Here is a 22,500-nt window from a genome sequence, read left to right as displayed (position 1 = left end):
ATATATATATATATATATATATATATATATATATATATATATATATACAGAGAGAGAGAGAGAGACGCACACACACCACACACTACTGAGTGTGTCTGTATGTTTGTGTGTGTATGTTTCTCTGAATATGTGTGTGTGCACCCGCGCGCGTTTGTGTGCGTTTGTGTGCGCGCGTGCGTGTGTAATTCAACAACCGACTGAATAAAATACAAGTTCGAAAAAGAGAGAGAGGGAGAGAGAGAGTGGGAGAGAAGAGAATAGAGAGGCGGAGGGGTAAATAAATAGTTCCAGATAAGAAGGTAAATAGTTCTCGATAGAATGGTAAATTACCCAAGATAATAAGGAACCTATTTCTTCATAGATCTTTGAATAGTTCTCGAAAGAAATGCGATGCATAAAATAAAGAAGAAATGAAGAAGGGAAGGTCTTTTGTGGAAGTAGATATGACTTTAAAATTAATATAATAAAGTAGAAGAATAAAAGAATATAAGAATATAAGAATAAATTACTATCTTCAGTAAATTTGTTATTCTTTGAACCATTAAACTAATGAATATTCAAATCGGTAAACTCAGAAATCTTCAGATGTTTACGTAAATGGATTATATTTTAAAAAATTATTATACAATTAAACTAGGATAATCTTCTTAATCTAACGATTATCGAATAAGTAAATAATTTAGCCATTAGATAATTTTATCAGAAAATTTTCTATGATTATTATTTTTACATAAATAAATATAAAAGTAAACGAGTTAGTTTGTCTTATTTTTGTTGGTGGAGCCGTAACCATGCAAGGCGAAATGATTAATGGTATTTCTTCCAGCAAATCCGAGTTCAAATCCCATTAAGATGGCTCTGTCTTACATACTTTCAGCGTCGACAAGGTAAGTACCGGTGAAATTCGTAGGTTCGTTGTAATCGATTCGTCCTTCCTGCCAAAGTTTCAAGCTTTGTGCCTATCACAGAAACAGTTATTGGCTTCGAATTTTTGGCACAAGGACAGCTATTCCGTGGGGGGGGGATAGATCGATTACATCAACCCCAGTACTCAACTGGTACTTACTTTATCGAGCCCCCAAAGAGAGGAAAAGTAAAGTCGATCTCGTTGGTATTTTTGAACTAAAATCGAAAGAAAGACGGACGAAATGCCGCTAAGCATTTTTACCGGCATGCTAACGATTCTGCTTGCCCGGTGCCTTAATAATAGTAATAATAATAATCCATTTTAATATAGGCACAAGGCCTGAAATTTGGGGGAGGGGGACAGTCGATCACAAGGCCTGAAATTTGGGGGAGGGGGACAGTCGATCACATCGATCCCAATACTCAACTGATAATTATTTTATCGCCTCATCCCTCCCCCGCCAAAAAATGAAAGACAAATTCGTCGTCGGTAGAATTTGAACTCAGAACGTAGCGGCAGACGAAATACCTATTTCTTTACTACCTACAAGGGGCTATACACAGAGGGGACAAAGAAGGACAGTCAAACGGATTAAGTCGATTATATCGACTCCAGTGCGTAACTGGTACTTATTTAATCGACCCCGAAGGATGAAAGGCAAAGTCGATCTCGGCGGAATTTGAACTCAGAACGTAGCGACAGACGAAATACCTATTTCTTTACTACCCACAAGGGGCTATACACAGAGGGGACAAAGAAGGACAGACAAACGGATTATGTCGATTATATCGACCCCAGTGCGTAACTGGTACTTATTTAATCGACCCCGAAAGGATGAAAGGCAAAGTCGATCTCGGCGGAATTTGAACTCAGAACGTAGCGGCAGACGAAATGCTGCTTTTGCACGCCGCCTTACAACACGTCTACATGTAAGTTTCAAATTTCAGCACAAGGCCAGCAAGTTCGGCGCTAAGCTGATTACATTGTCATCAGTGCTCAGCTGACGAATTGCTGCTAAGCAGTTTCCCCCAGCCTGCTAATGTTTCTGCCAACTCGCCGCCTTTCAACACGTCCATATAAATATCATTCGTTTTCCTGTCTTCTTAAGATTTCATTCAGATTTAATTGTTTCACCATTATTCAAGTCAGACTGCCTTTTCCAAACCTAGCGAAGAATGTTATTCTTGATATTGTTGCCAGATAATTAATATTTATTCAATTAGTATTGAGTGTTATTCCTAATTTATTTGCTTAAATTATTTAATGAGCAGTAATTTAAATAATAAATATGATTATTGTTATTCACTAATAATATCGATAGCAATAAATAAATATTCACTTAAGAACTCTCATATTCCTTTCCTTACGAATTCATTTATTTATATATGCGTTAACTTTAAGACCCTACGACATATTTAATGCTTTCATATATCTAACGGTATTTCGCCTGTCTTTACGTTTTCAGCTAAAATTCCGCTGACGTCGAATTTGTATTTCATCCTTCCGGAGTCGATAAAATAAAAACCAGTCGAGCACTGGAATCGACGTAATCGACTTACCCGTTCATCGAGATTGCTGGCCTAGTGTCAAAATTTAAAATTATTATTATTATTATTATTATTATTATTATTATTATTATTATTATTATTATTATTATTATTATTATCATTATTATTATTATTATTATTATTATTGAGTGAGAGATCAGTGCATGCCATCAAAGTGACATTGGGGTAAAATATACGAAGCCCAGCATACCCATGATGACTACCCGTCTGATAAGGGTACACCAGGCACATGCATCACAACCATATGTGCGCGCGACATGGTGATCTCATATCAAGATAAACAGCACATGACCTTGCAGGTGGGGCCCAGTTAGGATTTTCTTCTAGTTGAGTAGCCCATCCTGCTCAAAAGGTCCCTGAATAAGGGTTGCTTTAGGATGTTGAACGAAACACCCATGTTTCCAGAGGTGAATTATTCAAACTCCAAAGAATCCCTCTCAACACATGGCTATGATGCTCCCCCACTACTTCTGCTCGTGATCAGAGATGCACGTATTGTCAGCCACTAAGGGACATGGTCAACTGTTATTATTATTATTATTATTATTATTATTATTATTATTATTATTATTATTATTATTATTATTATTATTATCATCATCATCATCATCAAGCTGGCAGAAACGTTAGCACACCGGGTGAAATGCGTAGCCGTATTTCGTCTGACGTTACGTTCTGAGTTCAAATTCCTCTGAGGTCGACTTTGCCTTTCATCCTTTCGGAGTCGATTAAATAAGAGTATCTGTTACGCACTGGGGTCGATATAATCGACTTAATCCGTTTGTCTGTCCTTCTTTATCCCCTCTGTGTGTAGCCCCTTGTGGGCAGTAAAGAAATAAGAAACATTGGCAGCCTGGGAAAACGGCTTAACAGCATTTCGTCAGTTTAGCACCGATGACAATGTAATCAGCTTAGCTCCTACCCCGAACTTGCTGGCCTTGTGCTAAAATTTGAAACTTATATGTAGACGTGTTGTAAGGCAGCGTGCAAAAGCGGAATTTCTTCTGTCTTTACGTTCTGAGTTCAAATGCCACCGAGATCAACTAAGCCCAAGGTTTTTCGGTTGCTACCATCGTGTTTCGTGTTCTTTTGAACAATCTCATTCGTTATAAATCTTCTGTTGACCAAACTTCTCAAAATTCTTCCATTCATTTTGTTGTTGGCCGTGGTCCATTGACTTCTCTCTTCACGATAAATTTGTTCTGAGTTGCAGCCAAATTTTTAGTTTTGTTAAAAGAATCCTTGTCACTTATCGATGGATATTGTGCAGGGGATTTCTTTGTTTCAAGCGTTCTTTGATTTCGGAAACCTCTCCCTTATGTTATATTTCGGTAGTATTTTCCCCCTCTTTGTTTCAGTTGTAATCTTTCATTATTAAATTTTATTTAAAATTTAAGATGTTTACTTATAACGACTATCTTCTTTCAATATAATTGATTTTTTTTCATGTTGTTTGCTTGGGTATTGCTATTCCTATATGGATACGTCTCAAGTAGATCTAAACCGAAGACCCACATCTATTTGTAGCTGTCAACGTTGCAGCGTATTTAATGTCATTCTGTTGATACTTCATTAACTTAGTGATATTGATGTTCGTATCTGTTTTCACGTCTGGAACAGCGATTCGCAGAGTTGTACTTTTATTGTAGTTGCAATCTTATCACTCAGATTTATTTTTAGGAGTTACTTTCGTTTAACCACAGAAACACTTCCTATTGATTTTTATTTTTCAATTATTTTTAGCTTTAGTAGATTATTGTCATATTTTTTTGATTTCTACTTTTAAAATTTCAGATCTTTAAATTTCCTCATAGTCTCTTTTATTCAAATTTTTGTTTAATTTACTCCGGTTCACTAAGTGTTTCAAGGTTCGTTTTTGTTGTTTTGCGTTTTACTTAGTTCTGAATGCATAAGGTTTATCTTACGGTCGCGAGGTTTTATGTTTGTTGTTTGTTTATTGTACGTTTGTTCTATTTTCGTCTAATATTCGTCATTTTAAATGTTTCTATATCGATTGGTTTTGATTTCTTTTTTTTTCTTTCTAATTTAAGAACGTAACTCTTTTAAATTCGTTTGCTCGTTCGGCTTCAAAGTTAGTTTGAGATCAAAACGATTTCATATGCAAATTTTATGCGAGAAGGTTGGTCTAGTGCCATTATTGTGTGGCAGAACGGGGATTAGAAATGTACAAAGAATATCACGTGTTCTTATCGTTTCCACTCATTCCTTTTTCCACTTTATTTATGAGACACGAGAAAAAAATCCTGCCTCTTATTTGCGTTAAATACCAGTTTATTTGCTTCTGGCAATACCGTGTTTTTGATGTTCTATTTTCCATACGTTTTAAAGAACAAACTCAAAGTGCGTGTCCCCTTTTCAGCTTTCAGTTCAGTGATACGTTTATCCTTTGGATCGTTGATCATTTTGGAGCAGGTAGCGATGTGTTTTGCTAGCCTCTTTGCACGTGGTATCCGATCAGCGACCATAGAGCTTATCTATGTCTGATCGCATAATAAATTATAATGCAATCAGATACAAATAAAATCTCGGGCTTTCTGTATTGCACGTGCTTCTGTATGTCTATTCATTGGAAACGGTGACCAATCAGAAATGACAGTATTTTCGAGGGAGCATTGTGCAGTCACTCCTGTCTCGTCTGCTGAAGTGGGTTGGCGAAGTAAGCTACGATTTCAGTTGGCAGAAAAAAGACGTGTCTCAGCGTTAATTAGACATTTTCACAAGTGTGTGATGTTATTTACCGTATTTTAGAATGTATAAGGAACTCTCGTTTATAACGAACCCCTAATTTTGAGGGTTTAAAATTTGGGAAAAATGTTTTCTATGGGATTATGGGGAGGGGGGGCTTGAGGATCTTCTTTCAGTTCCGGTCTATTAAATCCATTCACGAGGTTTGTTCAGCTCAGTACTATAGTAAAAGACACTTGCCTAAGGTGCCACGGAGTGGGACTGAACCCGGAACCGCACAGACAGGCTGAAACGCAATTTTTCGTGCATTTCGTGGCACAGTGAAAACTGCGCTGAGTTTATGATGTCGTCTCCCTTACAACCGCACTCGACAAACAGACACGCAGACGGACACACACACATACACACAAAATTGTGTGTGTGTGTTTGTATGTATGTATCTATAATTATCTCTCTCTATATATATATGCATATGTATATACACACACACACATATATATGTAGACACACACACACACACACACACACACACATATATATATATTATATATATATATATATATATATATATATATAATATATATATATATATATATATATATACGCAAATAACGTTTATAATATCTTTAACGAGGAAATATTCAAGGTAATTACTAAATATTCTAAGCAGGAAATCGAAATAATATCCAACTATTGCCATTACAATAAAAAGAAATTAACTTGAACCAAATTAATCCGAGAGCGATATATTGTCTACCAGATGGAAATTAAACAACTCAGAAATTGGATGAAGACAATCAAAAGACGGTAAAAAGTGGTCCCGTTTCTGCAGTATTATTCCTATCCCAACCTGGAGTTCACATCACTATTCGCCAGAGGATTGCCTAGATGTCGAGAGGACTGAACAAATATACGCAATGAATTTACTTTATGTAATGTATTGAGTTCTCTTCAGTTTGTCCATACGGTTTTGTAAGTAAACATACTTTCGAGTAGCATCCCAGGTATTATGTATATATTATGTATCATCATCATCATCATCATCATCATCATCATCATTTGGTCGAGTTTGCTCAGACATTTTCAAATCTCACACGTCATTCGTCTTGGTCCTGCATTTGATGAGGGAGGTCTTCGGGGGGCATCCAGTGTTTCTGGTGAGACGACCTGCTCCAGTATGGCCATAGTTTGGCATCTATAGCAGTAGGTCACTTGTCAGGTCTTGATTAGCTCGCCAGCAATGTCCTGCAAAGCCTTACCTTTCTAGTGGTGGGAGCAATCAGGAAATCTCGGACAGCCAAAGCATGGTCGACCCTAAACAAAACTGATGTTGTCTGGAAATCAACCCTGTCAAAGAACCATCAGATTTTTTTTCCGTGCAACAGTAGAGGAGCAACAGCCAGGACGCTTACTAAATAAACTGGAATCCAAGGTAGACGGAACTTACACCCGAATATTAAGAGCAGTCTTAAATATATCTTGAAGAACTCATCCCACTAGCAAACAGCTCTATTTATGTATATATACGTGTGTGTGTGTGTGTGTGTGCGTATGCATATATGAATCTCTATCCCTCTCTCTCACACACACGCTCTCTCTCTCTATCTCTCTCTCTCTCTCTCTCTCTCTATATATATATATATATATATATATATATATATATATAAATGTATGTGTATATATATGTGTGTGTGCGTATGTATGTATGTATGTATGTATGTATGTATGTATGTATGTATGTATGTATGTATGTATGTATGCATGTATGCATGCATGCATGTATGTATCATCAAATATTATCATCTTTATCACCATCGTCGTCGTCATCGTTGTCGTCATCGTCGTCGTCATCGTCGTCGTCATCGTCGTCGTTGTCGTCATCATCATCATCATCAACAGCTATAGTTACTACCAGAATTAAATGCAATTAGATCTAGATTTGCAAAATGAGCACCATCGCTTGACAACCGATGTTGGTGTGTTTACATCCCCTTAACTTAGCGGTTCAGCAAAACAGACGATAGATTAAGTACTAGGCTTATAAAGAAAAAGAGGTCCTGGAGTTGATTTGTTCGACTAAAGGTGGTGCTCCAGCATGGCCGCAGTCAAATGTCTGAAACAAGTAAAAGGATAAAAGAATAAAAGAATACTTCCATACCCACATCCATCCATCCTTCCATCCATCCATCCATACATACATACATACATACATACATACATACATACATACATACATGCATCCATCCATCCATACATACATCCATACATACATACACGCATGCTCCCTTTACTTCAGCTTGATTTAAGTCCCATTAATTTCCAAAGCAAGTACGCGGTGCTTTCAACCAATCCGCAGCCATGCAAATGACAGTGTTGAAAGCTAATCGAACCTGTAATGCTTCGATTTTTGAAATATCACCAGATCAGCTTTAAGCCCCCTCGTTTCCACCACCACCACCACCACCACCACCACCATCAACTGCTTAGCCCTACCCCACCTCCACTACGCACGCAACAATCATCCACCACCACAACCACCACCACCACCACCACCGCAACCGCCCCTCACCACCCACCAATCTCGACACGAACTGAACGGAACATATCTTGATTTCCATTATTCTTTCGCTATAGGAGTCGTTTCATCTTGGGACGATCATAATTTTTGTTCTAGCTTTAGCTTAATTAGCTTTGCTAATATCTTAGTTCTCTTATGTGATTCGACTAATTTTCTTTGCGCTTAATTACAGATAGATTAGAGGCAGAAATACCATTAATTTGCGCCGCTGTATACACGGATAGAACACTAAAACATTCATTGAATTCTTCTTGTTTTTTTATTTCCTTTTTATCATTTCATACGACGATGTATTCTAATTCCTTTTTTTTTCCTTCTTTTTTGTTTTCAAAGGAATTCTTTTCTCTCTTTTACACAACAACTTCCCAAGTATTCTTGGATCCATCCTTCCTCGTGTTTGTCGTTATAGTTGTTGTCGTTATTGTTGTTGCTGCTGTTGCATTTGTTGTTGTAGTTGTTGCTGCTGCTCTTGTTGTTGTTCTTCTATTTTCGCTGTTGTTTTTGTTTTCGTTCGAGCTTTGGATTCTTATTTTGGGAAAATAGGCGAAAAGACAGAAGCCTCGGATTTGCATTGTTTCTACTTTGACCAGGATTTATGAAAGTCAATAACGAAATTAGCAAATGAAGGAAAAAGAAAAAAGAGGAAAAAAGAAAAGACAAGAAAAGCCGATAAATAAGTATAAACATAAATAAATAAATATATAAGCCTCCCTAACATAATTAGCTTTCTTCTGTTAGTCAGTTTAATGTTGGTTTAATGACAGAGAATTAAGAGAATATTTCTATGCCATCTAGTTTCGGCAGGAATTGGCATCACTGTTTCGCAAAATATTACAGACGATAACATAGAAATATATAGATTCAACAGTACTAAGCCCCACCATCGCTACCACCACGGACGCAGCCACCACCGCTGCCACACCGACGTCATTACCATCTCCATTGACGTCCCCCCCCACACCGCCACCGTCGCCATCCTGTAATAACGGACAACTTTTTAACAATGGCCGCCGTTGCTTAATAAATAATTACCTTCATTTATCATTTACTATGTCTAAGTAGCCATCATCGTCGCCACCCCCGCCACCGCCACCGCCACCGCCGCCGTCGTCATCAGTGTTGTCGTCGTCGTCATCATCTTCGTCTATGACTCCATCGTTGTCATCGTCATCACCAGGTTCACTACCCACAACATCTTAGTTATCATAATTATTACCGCCACTGCCACCGCCACCACCAGAACTACCACCACCACAACCACAACCACCACCACAACCACAACCACAACCACCACCACCACCACAACCACAACCACCACCATAACCACACCACCACCACCACCACCACCACCACCACCACCACCACAACCACCAGCACCACCATTACCATCGCTCAACACTACTTTCCTCCAATTCATCCTCCGCCTCCTCCTCACCATCGTCATCATCATCATCATCAGGTGCAGTTGTATTAATGTCGTCAACTTCATTGTTTAATGGAACCTTCATCATCATCAACAACATTGTCATCATCACCATCATCATTTTCATATTCATCATCCCAACCATTATTTCTGTCATAATTAGTTTCGTATATAGCATCCCTGCCACCACCTCCACTACCTATTTCTTTATTACTCACAAGGGGCTAAACATAGAGGAGACAAACATGGACAGACATAGGTATTAAGTCGATTATATCGACCCCGGTGCTTAACTGGTACTTAATTTATCGACCCCAAAAGGATGAAAGGCAAAGTCGACCTCGGCGGAATTTGAACTCACAACGTAACGGCAGCCGAAATACCGCTAAGCATTTCGCCCGACGTGCTAACGATTCTGCTACCGTCATCATCATAATCATCGTCGTCGTCATCATCATCATCAGCAGCAGCAGAAACAACAACATCATCATCATCATCATCATCATTTATGACGTATCTATCTACACCCTCGTATGGTTTTCTGCCCTCCTCCTTCTCCTCCTCATCATCATCATCACCAACAACACCAAAACCACTAGCCCCATCACTATCATCATCATCATCATCATCATCATCATCATCATCTAACATTCTTCCTTAACTAGACAGCAATAACAATTTCAAAACCTGATCGATGACAGCTGTAGACAGAAGGATCGATAGATTGTCTGACTACTACTAGTTGATGGGTCGATGGTTCGGATCTGGTTACCGACATTGCGTGTTGTAGGTCCATTGACCTCTGCACTTACTACTCTAAGCCCAGCCAATATAACTATTCTGTGGATTAATTACAGCTTTCAATTCTAAGGGGCAAATGAACAAGATTTTCGTTATGAAGCGAAGGTGTAGTTGTGTGGTAAGAACCTTGTTTCCCACCCACATGGTTCCAGGTTCAGTCCCACTGTGTGGCGCTCTGGGCCAGTGTCTTCTTCTATAGCCTCAAGCCGACCAAAGCCTTATGAGTGGATTTGGTAGACGGAAACTGGGAGAAGCCCGTCTTGATTCGCTAGCCTCTGCACGCATTTTTTTTTCTTTCTTTCTGTGTTTCTTCTCTGTGTATCTTTCTGTTGAAGAGCGTAGGCTCGAAACGTTAAAGACTTGTTTTATTTATATTTCCTGAGCGCCATACTAATACAATTGTTTGTTTGTATTCCACTTGCCTTCGTCTTTTGTTTATTTCCGTAAACCTGCCTTCGTCTTTTGTCTATTTTCATAAAGCTTCCCGTTATATATATATATATATATATATATATATTATGTGTGTGTGTGTGTGTGTGTATATATATATATATATATATACGTTCAACTAATACCCTCTGTTGTTCCCTCACCTGACTCAGTCTTTTGGGGTTTTTGTACGATTTTGAACCATTTATAGATGCCGTAGTGAGGCCAGTACACTTACATAGTGTTACCAGTGCGTAATGCTATATATAATATGACTATCAAGAGGCGATAGTGAGGCCATAGTCAAACCAATAATATTATTTAGCAAGGTCAATAAGTAAAGTTGCGTAATGTGACCATTTTATTTATTTTGGCTTTCTCTTTCTTGCAGCAGTTGACCCCGTGTCAAGTAAAGAATGTTAATCGATATTTCTATAACAGAGAGAAAGGGAGAGAGAGGGAGAGAAAAGGAAAGAGAGAGAGAGAGAGAGAAGGGGAGAGAGCGAAGGGTGATGTAGGAGGTGGGAGAGACAGGGAGGACTCAGATATAACAATAGAACAAGAAAGTAAAGAGGAAAGAAAGAGGAAACCATCTCGTTTGTCTGTTGGCTGGGGAATGAGAACGTATCACTGTTACCACCGTCACCACCACCACCACCACCACCACCACAACAGCAACAATCATCATCATCTCATCATCATCATCATCATCATCATCCCCACCACCACCAATACCACCACCACCACCACTATCATAATCATCATCATCATCATCATCATAATCATCATCATCACCACCACCACCACCACCACCACCATCATCATCATCATCATCATATCATCATCATCATCATCATCACCACCACCACCAATACCACCACCACCACTACCATCATAATCATCATCATCATCATCATCATCATAATCATCATCATCACCACCACCACCACCACCACCACCACCATCATCATCATCATCATCATTATCATCATCATCATAATCATCATCATCATCACCACCACCACCACCACCACCATCACTATCATCACTATCATCATCATCATCATCATCACCATCTTACGATCAATGCCAAACTAATAAGTAGATCACAAACCCCAGACCAATACAATTGCTAATCCGCCGAAACTCTTTGCCAAACGCAGAGATCGATTTCCGAACATTTTGTTTAAAGAGACGTTCAAGTAAAATTCGACTTCGATTTCAGACGAAAAGAAACCGATCTCCCTGCTGCACCCAGCTTTCTCCCTCTGGTGTGTTCTTTAAACTTTTAATACAATGGAGGGCATCGCTGAAGACTTAAGAGCCAAGAAGCTATATTTTGAAGACTATCGAGGCTATGGGTGTTGCTGTTGCTCTTTAACCCTAGGTTCACTTGGTCGAGTAAGCCTATGATCAATGGCAATTTCGAATATGACCATCTCATCTTTATCGTATCTCTTTTAGCTTTTACTGTGAACACGAGTGGTTTAGTGGTTGAGGTATCCGGCTCAGGGTGGTTGTGTCCTTGGGCAAGACGTTCTACTTCACATTGTTCCCGTCCCCTCAACTGGCGAAAATGGATAGTACCATCCTTATCACATTCTGTGTGTCATGCTGAATCTGCCTGATAACTACCATTATGAGTACACGTGTCTGTGGAGTACTCAGCCACTAGCACGTTAATTTCACAAGCAGGCTGTTCCGTTGATCGCACCAACTGGAATACTCGTCGTCGTAACCGACGGAGTGCCGGTTCATCTTTTACTTGTTTCATTCATTAGACTGTGGCCATGCTGCAGCACCACATAAAAAAAGGGTTTGTCGAGCCAATTGACCCCCAGCACTCATTTATTTACAGTCAGGTACTTATTCTATCGATCTTTCTTGCCGAACGGCTGAGTCACGGGAACTAAAAACAGACACTGCAGTGGAACGAAACAAACATGAACACAATGACACACACACAAATATGACGGGCTTCCACACAGTTTCCGGTTATCAAATTCACTGACTAAGATTTGGTCAACTCGGGGCTATAGAAGAAGGTCCAAGGTGGCGCCCTTTCGGGGTCTGAGCCTGGGACTACGTGGTCGAAAATTAAGCTTCCTTGCCACACAGCAATACCTGCACCCATATCTATAACTGCATTGCCAAATATCTATTTTAAAGACCGTGGGGGGGGGGATTAATGAAGGATTCAACTGCTGTTTTTTGCAATCAGACAATCGCGTTGAGCAGGGATTATCAACCAAGTTTTATCATTCTGGTGGACCCCTATAGCCATTTTATGTTTGCGAACTAGTTTTATAGAAACTCCTTTCAATATTCCTATTGATGGTGGTGGAGGTGGTGGTGGTGGTTGTGGTGGTGGTGGCGGTGGCGGCGGTGGCGGCGGTGGTGGTAGTGGTTGTATAAAAGTAAGAATTTACTTACCTGACACTTCCTTCCCACACAAGGCACTTTATGGAACATGGAGTAAATCTTAACGGCTTTGTGGCATTGGTAATCTGTACAGTTGCCATGGTAACACATAAACTGAAAATGAAGAAGAATTTAAGTGTAATAACGATAACGGCAGCAGAAAGGGCAGCAGCAACAACAGCAGCAGCAGCAGCAGCAGCAGTAATAGTAGTAGTAGTAGTAGTAGTAGTAGTAGTAGTAGTAGTAGTAGTAGTAGTAGTAGTAGTAGTATTAGTAGTAGTAGTAGCAGCAGCAGCAGCAGCAGCAGCCGCAGTAGTAGTAGTAGTAGTAGTAGTAGTAGTAGTAGTAGTAGTAGTAGTAGTAGTGGTGGTGATGATGGTGGTGAATGAGAAATAGGAGTCTGGTATGTGGTTCGAACTACACTTTGTAACTGCGTGGTGCAGTGTTCGATCTACCAAAAGCTCAGGTTTTTAACTCGATTGAAATTTGGTAGACGAAAACGGTGCCGAAGACCCTCCTGTCTATGCATTTTGGGCGATCACCAACCTTTTCTCTTCATCTCTAGTCTTGTTACAAGACTATAGATGAAAACAAAAGGTTGGTCGTTCCCCTAAAATTCTGTATAAATACTTACATACGATTTCTGATGGAGCTTTGATTAAGCAATACACACTTTCTCCTATCAAATGCTGTCTACCATTTCTTGCTGTGTAGCTGCTTCTATGTGGAGGCGTGTGGCTTAGTGGTTAGGTGTCAGCACCATGATGGTAAGATTGTGGTTTCGATTCCTGGACCGGGCGACGCGTTGTGTTCTTGAGCAAAACACTTCATTTCACGTTGCTCCAGTTCACTCAGCTGGCAAAAATGAGTAACGCTGCGATGAACAGGCGTTCCATCCAGCTGGGGAACACATACGCCATAGAAACCGGGAAACCGGGCCCATGAACCTGGCTAGGCTTTAAAAAGGGCGTATTTATTTTTTTATTTATATGCTTCTATACAATTATGATTTTTGATGAACTTATAAATAATTATGAATTTATTTTACTACCTATTTTGAACGCTTTTTTATGTAAACAGTTTAAACAAAATGCCCCTCTTAACATTTTCTTATCATTGTCAAATACTGTATCACTGTATTTTAATACATCTATGATAACCATTTTTTAACAGAACAACGGCTTCAGAGAGGACCGGAGACATGAAGAACCGAACCTTTGGCCTCCTGCTCAGATATCAGCAGCACCAAACATCCTTGTCTATAAGTCTACAACTGGCCTTTTGCTCAGATATCAGCAGCGACAAACAGCCATGTCCAGTGAGTCTACAACTGCCCTAGCGCGTCCAAGTCTTTTTAAGTTTCGGACTCGCATCTAATACTGCTATGGATTATATAACCGACTGTGTGGAGGCGCAATGGCCCAGTGGTTAGGGCAGCGGACTCGCGGTCGTAGGATCACGGTTTCGATTCCCAGACCGGGCGTTGTGAGTGTTTATTGAGCGAAAACACCTAAAGCTCCACGAGGCTCCGGCAGGGATGGTGGTGATCCCTGCTGTACTCTTTCACCACAACTTTCTCTCACTCTTACTTCCTGTATTTCAAAGAGCCGGCCTTGTCACTCTCTGTGTCACACTGAATATCCCCGAGAACTACGTTAAGGGTACACGTGTCTGTGGAGTGCTCAGCCACTTACACGTTAATTTCACGAGCAGGCTGTTCCGTTGATCGGATCAACCGGAACCCTCGTCGTCGTAACCGACGGAGTGCTTCCAACAACCGACTGTGTGAAATACACATGGAAAATCTTAACAACGTGAAAGAGAATGTAAGTGGGAAACTGTGCTGTAGGCGAAGTGAAGAAGGAGTGGCGGGTAAGGGCAGACAACAACGGCAACGTACGGCATGAAGATAAACAATCAACAGAGATAAGACTGGAGCAGACAGACAGGAGGGGTCAGAGAGAGAGAGAGAGAGAGAGAGAGAGTAGATGGATAAAGTGACATAGAAATATAAACAGTATGAAAGTGTGTGTGTGTGTGAGAGAGAGAGAGAGAGAGTAGATGGATAAAGTGACATAGAAATATAAACAGAATGAAAGTGTGTGTGAAAGAGAGAGAGGGAGAAAGAAAGAAAGAGAGAAAGAAAGAAAGAAAGAAAGAAAGAAAGAAAGAGAAAGAAAGAAAGAAAGAAAGAAAGAAAGAAAGAAAGAAGAAAGAAAGAAAGAAAGAACATAGAGAAGCAAGCGATGCCGTGGAACATCGTTCAAGATGGCGGTTTGGTGTGAAAACATTGATAAGACGTTGTACAGCAAATAATTACATTGGGATGGATAATACAATACACATGTTGTTTTAGCGATGGTGGTCATGGTTGGTGGTGTGTTTGTTGATGTCATAGTGGTGGCTAGAAGGTGGAGGTTGTGGTGGCGAGTGATTGTTATTGCCGAAGCTGGTGATGGTATCCGTGTTGGTTATGTCCGTGTTGGTAGTAACTTTGGTGATGTTGAGGTGTTAGTGGTGGTGATGGTAAGGGCAGTGGTTGCAGTGGTATCCTTGTTTGTGGTCGAGAAGGTTGTTGTTGTTGTTGTTGATATGGTGGTAGTGGTTGGTGTAGTGGCTGTAGCAATAGTAGTAGATGTTGTCGTGAAGGTGGTGGTGGTGGTCGTCGTCGTCGTGGTCGTGGTAGTAGTCATGGTGTTGTTAGTGGTGGTCATCGTCGTCGTCGTGATGGTAGTGGTTGTAGTTGTTGTGGTGGGGGAGTGACGGCGGTGATGTTGTGGATGGTGGTGGTGGTGGTTGTGGTGGTGGTGGTGGTGGTGGTGTGGTGGTGGTGGTGGTGTGGTGGTGGTGGTGGTGGTGGTGGTGGTGTGGTGGTGTCGGTGGTGGTGGTGGGTGGTGGTGTGGTGGTGGTGGTGGTGGTGGTTGTGGTGGTGGTGGTGGTGATGGTGGTGGTGGTGGTGGTGGTGGTGGTGGTGGTGGTGGTGGTGGTTGTGGTGGTGGTGGTGGTGGTGGTGGTTGTGGTTGTGGTGGTGGTGTCGGTGGTAGTGTAGTGAATCGCTTGATTACTGTTTTGCTATTGATTGACAGCACCACATTAATTACTACAACCTACACTACATCCACACCACACCTCGCGTTACATAACATGTTTTCCTTCTGCATTATGTCTCTCGTCTTGTTTGCTTCTGTCTACATTTCTCTGTCTCTGAAGATAAACAGACAGACAGACTGATATATATATATGTGTGCGTGTGTGTGTGTGTGTGTGTGTGTGTGTGTGTGTGTGTGTGTACACAGAGACAGACAAACAGATATACTGACCGATAGATAGATAGATAGATAGATAGATAATAGATAGATAGATAGATAGATAGATAGATAAATAGATATATAGATAGATAGACAGACAGACAGACAAACGGCAGGAAGGTAGGACAGACAGACAGATGGCTGGATGGACGGACAGACGGTCAGACAGACAGACAGACAAATATATAGATAGAAGGATAAATAGATGGCAAAAAAGCCTGACAGGCTCTTTTGAGGATTTGGACCCTAATATCTCGTGTTATTTGATGTTTTTTAACCCTAGATCAACTCCGATCCAACAGACAGACTTGTGATAAATAACAGCCCAGTCCTTTATTTCAGAAACAGTTCATCTGGGATTACTTTATCTAATGTGTCTATCCTTTTCTTTTGCTAGTTTCCGTCATGTTGGGACCCTAGTTTGAAGGGTTTAGACAAGCAAATGGGCCCCAGTACTTTTTAAAAACTTGTTACTCATTCTCTTAGTCTCATTTATCGAACACCTATATGCACAGAAGCTAGAATCACATTATCGAACGTGTCCTCTTTTCAGACGATACAGCATAACTTGAGGGTATTTTGGCTAAGACTCCAAGTATGTCGTGTAAACACGTAGACATAATTTGTTGTTCACTTAACACCAGCTACATACATACATACATACATACATACATACATACATACATACAAACATAAATACATACATACATACATATTTTTTATTTTATTTTATTTTATTTTATCTAGTTTCAGCTCACGAGCTGTGGCCATGCTGGGGCACCGCCATTTGGTGTTGCTACATGATTTAACTTCACGAATGCTTTTTAGTAACTGCCATTTGGTGCATGAGAGTGTTCGATGCAGCTGCCCTCATCTGCACCTCCTGCCGTGAATCATATACATATGATTATTATTATTGTTATTATTATTATTATTATTATTATTATTATTAGTAGTAGTAGTAGTAGTAGTAGTAGTAGTAGTAGTAGTAGTAGTAGTTTTTCTTTCAGCTTTGTTTTCATTTCTTGCCGAGTGTCTTCCCAACACTTGGGGCAAAGAAACTCACTGAATACATTGATAAGCCATTAAATTAAACACACGAAATTGTTCATTTTCAAAATGAAATCCAGTCATGCGAAACAAGAATTAAAATACATGAATGGTAATCGTTCTCACATCGACATTGCTCTCCTCAATACTTGCGACCTACCAATTATTACATGAACGATAAAACTGGGATCATTCTCAAACGATTTCCTTTCCCCGATCATTCCAAGTACTCCTATAATCACTGGTATTGTAAACGCCTTGAGATGCCACATTTTTTTTTTCGATTGCAATCAACAAATCTTTACATTTTCTGAGCTTCTCAAATACTTTTACCGAGATATTATGATCAACAAGGAATACCCACGTCGATCAATAAACAAAATGTATTGTTTTGGTCTTTCACAACAATATCCGGCCTATTAGCTTTGATACTTTTGACTGAATGTACTAGAAAGTCCCAAAGAATCGTTACGTTTTTTTTCCCGTCAGCTTCAACCTCAGAGCTTTGAGTTTATAATGCCAGCATATTAACCAGTGTAGATATTAGCCATCTCGGTTATGTTTTGATTTATATTCCACTGGTACTAAGACTTTACATCCTGAGATTAGGTGGTCCATTGTTTCAATCTCATCATTGCAGAATCGGCACTTTGAATCTACTACATTTTTCATCACATTGGCTTGGTTGGTCTGGGGCAATAATATTTGATCTTGAGCAGTGTTGTTATTGTTATCATTATTATTATTATTATTATCATTATTATTATTATTATTATTATTATTTTATTATTATTATTATTATTATTATTGAGTGAGATAGCAGTTCATGCCATCAAAGTGACACTGGGGTAAAATATACGAAGCCCAATATACTCATCATGACTACCCGTCTGATAAGGGTACACCAGGCACATGCATCACAACCATATGTGCGCAACATGGTGATCTCATATCAAGATAAACAGCACATGACCTTGCAGGTGGGGCCCAGTTAGAATTTTCTTCAGGTTGAGTAGCCCATCCCGCTTAAAAGGTCCCTGAATAAGGGTTGTTTAAGGATGTTGAAAGAACCACCCATGTTTCCAGAGGTGAATTATTCAAACCCCAAAGAATCCCTCTCAACACATGGCTATGATGCTCCTCCACTACTTCTGCTCGTGATCAGAGATGCACACATCGTCAGCCACAAAGGGACATGCTCAACTGGTTAAGGTCAAACAACTGACAAGCAAATCTGTGGTATTGAGCAGAATATTTGCTGTAGCCCATCTTTTATACCAAGACAAAACAATGTACATGATAACACTTCCAATCAGTTAAGATCAGAAGCCATGAGAACCACTGCCTGTTACTGCATATTATTATTATTATTATTATTATTATTATTATTATTATTATTATTATCATCATCATCATCATCATCATCATCATCATCATTATCATTGTTATTAGTGTTGTTGTTGGTGGTGGTGTTGTTTAAAACAGTTTCCTTCAATCCCATGCAATTTAGTTTCGCATGCTCGTCACACGAACGGAGGCCATTGTGCTTCGTCAATTCAACGAACTAGGTTTCTCTGTTGAACATACGAAACTTTAAGTTGCGTCGGAGCCCACCAAACTATTTTGAAACTCCTGCAAGGAGTGTTGATTATCTTTTTCTGGTTTTAAATTGATATTAATCAAATTAATATTCAATTTTTCACCATTATTATATATATATACTGCAAAGCTAATGAACTGGTGTAGAGCTGAGTATACGCATGTTCCAGAACAGAGTATTAGTTGAGTATGGAGCGATAACAAGAGAAAGAGATTACACAGGAAAAACAATGTTAAGTTATGAACTGCAGTAGCTTACAGCTGTTTCTGCTTATAATAAGATGCGGTGGACTCATAGTTGAATTCCTGAATAACATCCTATATATATGTATATATATATACTGCATGTGTGTGTGCGTGGATAGATAGATAGATAGATAGATAGATAGATAGATAGATAGATAGATAGATAGATAGACAGACAGACAGACAGACAGACAGACAGACATATGTTTAAATATATATGAGCAGAATTTTTGGAACTTGGAACTCTGTGTGCTTTTACAAAGTCGATGGAGAGATATTTTTTCCCCAAGACAAAATCCTGTACCAAATGTCTTTCATGTACAAGAGCGTGTTAAAAATAAATATTCACATCTTTATTTTGATCTTCGATCCCTCGCGCACATATATTTCATTAATTCCAGCTTTACAAACTTCAGCACACATCCACAAATATACACCGCTTTCTGACCCATGGCACACCTTATGCCTTGTCCTGTTCTATAATTTTGTGGTTGAACTCCCTTTGCGTCTGTTAATTACGTTGCCGGGAGTCGCTCACTGTACTGCGCCAAAATAAGACCTCTTTATCTAATCGATTCTCTCGCATAATCTTTGCTTGTAGGCATAAATTTTACAAGACCTTTGCTCATTATACAAAATCTTTATAATTTCTCATTGCCTTAGCTAAAATTCTTTTTCATTCACTGTATCTTCTTCTTTTACAACTTACCTACTTCCTTACCACTCTGCTTAATTTCCCTTGCTGCTCTGTACTTCATCTCGTTATTAACTGCTTTATCTTGTCTGTTAACTATTGCTTTGCCTTCCACCACCACCACCCTACTATTTTGAACTGACAACAATATTTCTTCGGCCATTTATTAACTTTTCTTCTCTAATTCTGGTTTTTGCCAAGCAGAATACATTTTTTTCACAAGCTAACTGCACCATGGCCACAGTCAAATGACTGAAACAAGTTAAAAAAGTAAAGAGAGTAAAAAAGAGTATATCTCTGAGATCTATGTGTATTTATCTACTTCCCTACCTCTCTAAATAGCTATTACGATGCATATATGTGTGTGTTTGTGTGTGTGTATGTATAGGAGCGAAAATTTCAAATATACCCAAAAAAAACGATGTGTTATTTACTCCTAAAGAGGCGAAATCAGGCCGAAATACCGTGCCCTGTAGTTCGTTGATGTTGCTTGGAGTTCGCGCAGAGCATAAAAACATGATAAAAATAAATGTAGACATCTTTAGGAAACACGTCTATCTGAATTACCTTATAGCACGTGCGTTTGAAAAGCTGTAAACAGCAAAAAGCGCTTGCACAAAAACTTCCTTACCCCAGGTCTGTGTTTATTTCTTTTTAAAAGAGTTTTAAAAAATTTTGAATGTACGAAAACTTTTTCAAATATGCGTGCGTGTGTGTGCATGTGTGTGTGTGTATGTGTGTGTGTGTGTTTGTGAGTGTTTTTACTATATATATGTTTACTTATACACATATATAGATACACGGACACATACCAGCCTAACTACTTACCTATTACATATACATCAACTATATATATATATATATATATATATATATATATATATATATGCATACATACATATATAATAAAGTACATATAAAATAGAATATTATCAAACGGTTCTTACAAAGGAATGCATTATAATACATTAATATATATAAATTTGGTTCAGCTTTAAATCGATATTTATGATATTTATCAGATATACCAAGTTAGCATGTTTAGTAGCCCAATCGATGTTTAGAATCACTACATGAATGAAATGTTACATATATCGTTCCAATTAACTGATTTAACTGCTTTTATAATAATGTAATTTATACGAAATTCTTCTTTTAAGTATATTATTTTCGTTGTACTATGTAGGTTAACATAGGAGGTATAATCGATTATAGTCATAAAAAGACTTTAATGATTTTGCTGCTTCAACTTTGTTACTTTGCTGCGAATACTCATGCTTTTTTTTTACATACATACATGTTTGTTTAAATCCTTGGCGTGGCTGAGTGGCAAAAAGTTTGCTTCTCAACCACATGGGTTCGGTTCCACTCTAGCCTCGGGCTGTTCAAAGTCTTGTGGGTGGGTTTAGTGGAACTGAAATAAGGCTGTCATGTGTGTATATGTGTGTATGTGTGTATGTGTGTTTGTGTTTGCCGTCCACCACTGTCTATCATTGCTTGACAACCGGTATTGGTATCTTTACGCGTAGCCCTGGATCGGGGTTTAATACCTGTGAATTAATGCGGAGTTCGGTTTGAAAATCGAATACAACAAGGCTCTTGAAAAAGGTTTCTGAGTGCACCGGCCGAAATATTGTCACCATATCAATCATGGTATATCAGCGTATAACATCCATTTAAATTTGGCAACAATATAGAGTTGTTAAAATCCTCTTTCTTTCTTTGTGCCTAGCTTTTAACAATGAAACTTTTAGTCCTAATCAGTGTTACATTTAACTTACTCTTCGAAGATAATCAAACATTAATATGTGATCCATCCTAAGATAAATATTTCTTGTCTGATCCAGTGCCGTCTTAAGGTATGAGCACATCAAGCTAGTTGCATGAGTATCTCACGATTGTAGGGGTTCAATTCCGATCTATGTATGTCGTGGCTTGCTGTAAAAAAAGTATACGTTAAAGGGTCAAATGCATCGGTATATACCCAGAGACCTATAATGCTGCTCAGGTGGTCCCGGTTTTATTTATGCATCAACTTTGATATATATTCTTCCATTGTCGATAAAAATAAAGCGTTAGTCAAATGCTGGGATCGATTTATATTGTTTTGATAGTCTCTAGAAATTGAATGGAATTGTAACAGAAAACAAGGCCTGGAGATTTGCTGTATGGCTGCAGCCCTAATCTATCATTCAGTAAAACTGCATATCAACGGCCACAAAATCTGTCCTCAACGCACCCATACATGCAAAAACAAGCTATTTGAGGTCTGAACAACTGCTGAGCTGATAGTGGGTGTATATAACAACTAATCTGTCCTAGTTATGTAACCTTATACTGGAATACTGCTCTTCTATCTAAAACATATTAGATAATAAATAAGCATAAACTGGACTGAAACTTGCTGTAGACATCTTACCTGCAATCCTCGGATCTAAGACTTTTAAATACAAAGATACCAACTATCAAACTCAGAAATATCCATTCTGCCCTAACACCAGTGGAGGATTTAGGACACACGAGATCCCATTCTCGGTGGCACGTGGAGCGAGGCACTGTACCGAATATACGTCGACTACGCTCTTGTGTTGACTCTTTTCAGAGATGAGGTGACGAGCAGCTACGCGGAAACTTTAGCACCCGCCACAACCAAAATCAAATTCACCGTTTGAGCACATTGCGATTGGTGGCTCCTTAAGCTTGTTGGATTTCACTTTGCTCTTCGCATCAGAACTGTCACAATTTGGTCCTTCGTGAAGAAGGTCGATG

General features: G+C 39.2%; 1 protein-coding gene across 1 annotated transcript in view; it reads right to left on the bottom strand.

Annotated features, from left to right (window-relative positions):
* LOC118767359 (mucin-5AC-like) overlaps positions 1-22,500 on the bottom strand; it is a 43,710-nt gene that overhangs the window by 14,149 nt on the left and 7,061 nt on the right. The window contains exon 3 of the mRNA XM_036511759.1: positions 12,846-12,947. Coding sequence (XP_036367652.1) covers positions 12,846-12,947 — 102 coding nt within the window. The remainder of the gene's footprint in view (positions 1-12,845; positions 12,948-22,500) is intronic.

Source organism: Octopus sinensis, linkage group LG21, assembly GCF_006345805.1.
Source record: "Octopus sinensis linkage group LG21, ASM634580v1, whole genome shotgun sequence".
In the NCBI taxonomy this organism is placed as follows: domain Eukaryota; kingdom Metazoa; phylum Mollusca; class Cephalopoda; order Octopoda; family Octopodidae; genus Octopus; species Octopus sinensis.
This window is presented reverse-complemented; position numbering and strand designations above follow the sequence as displayed.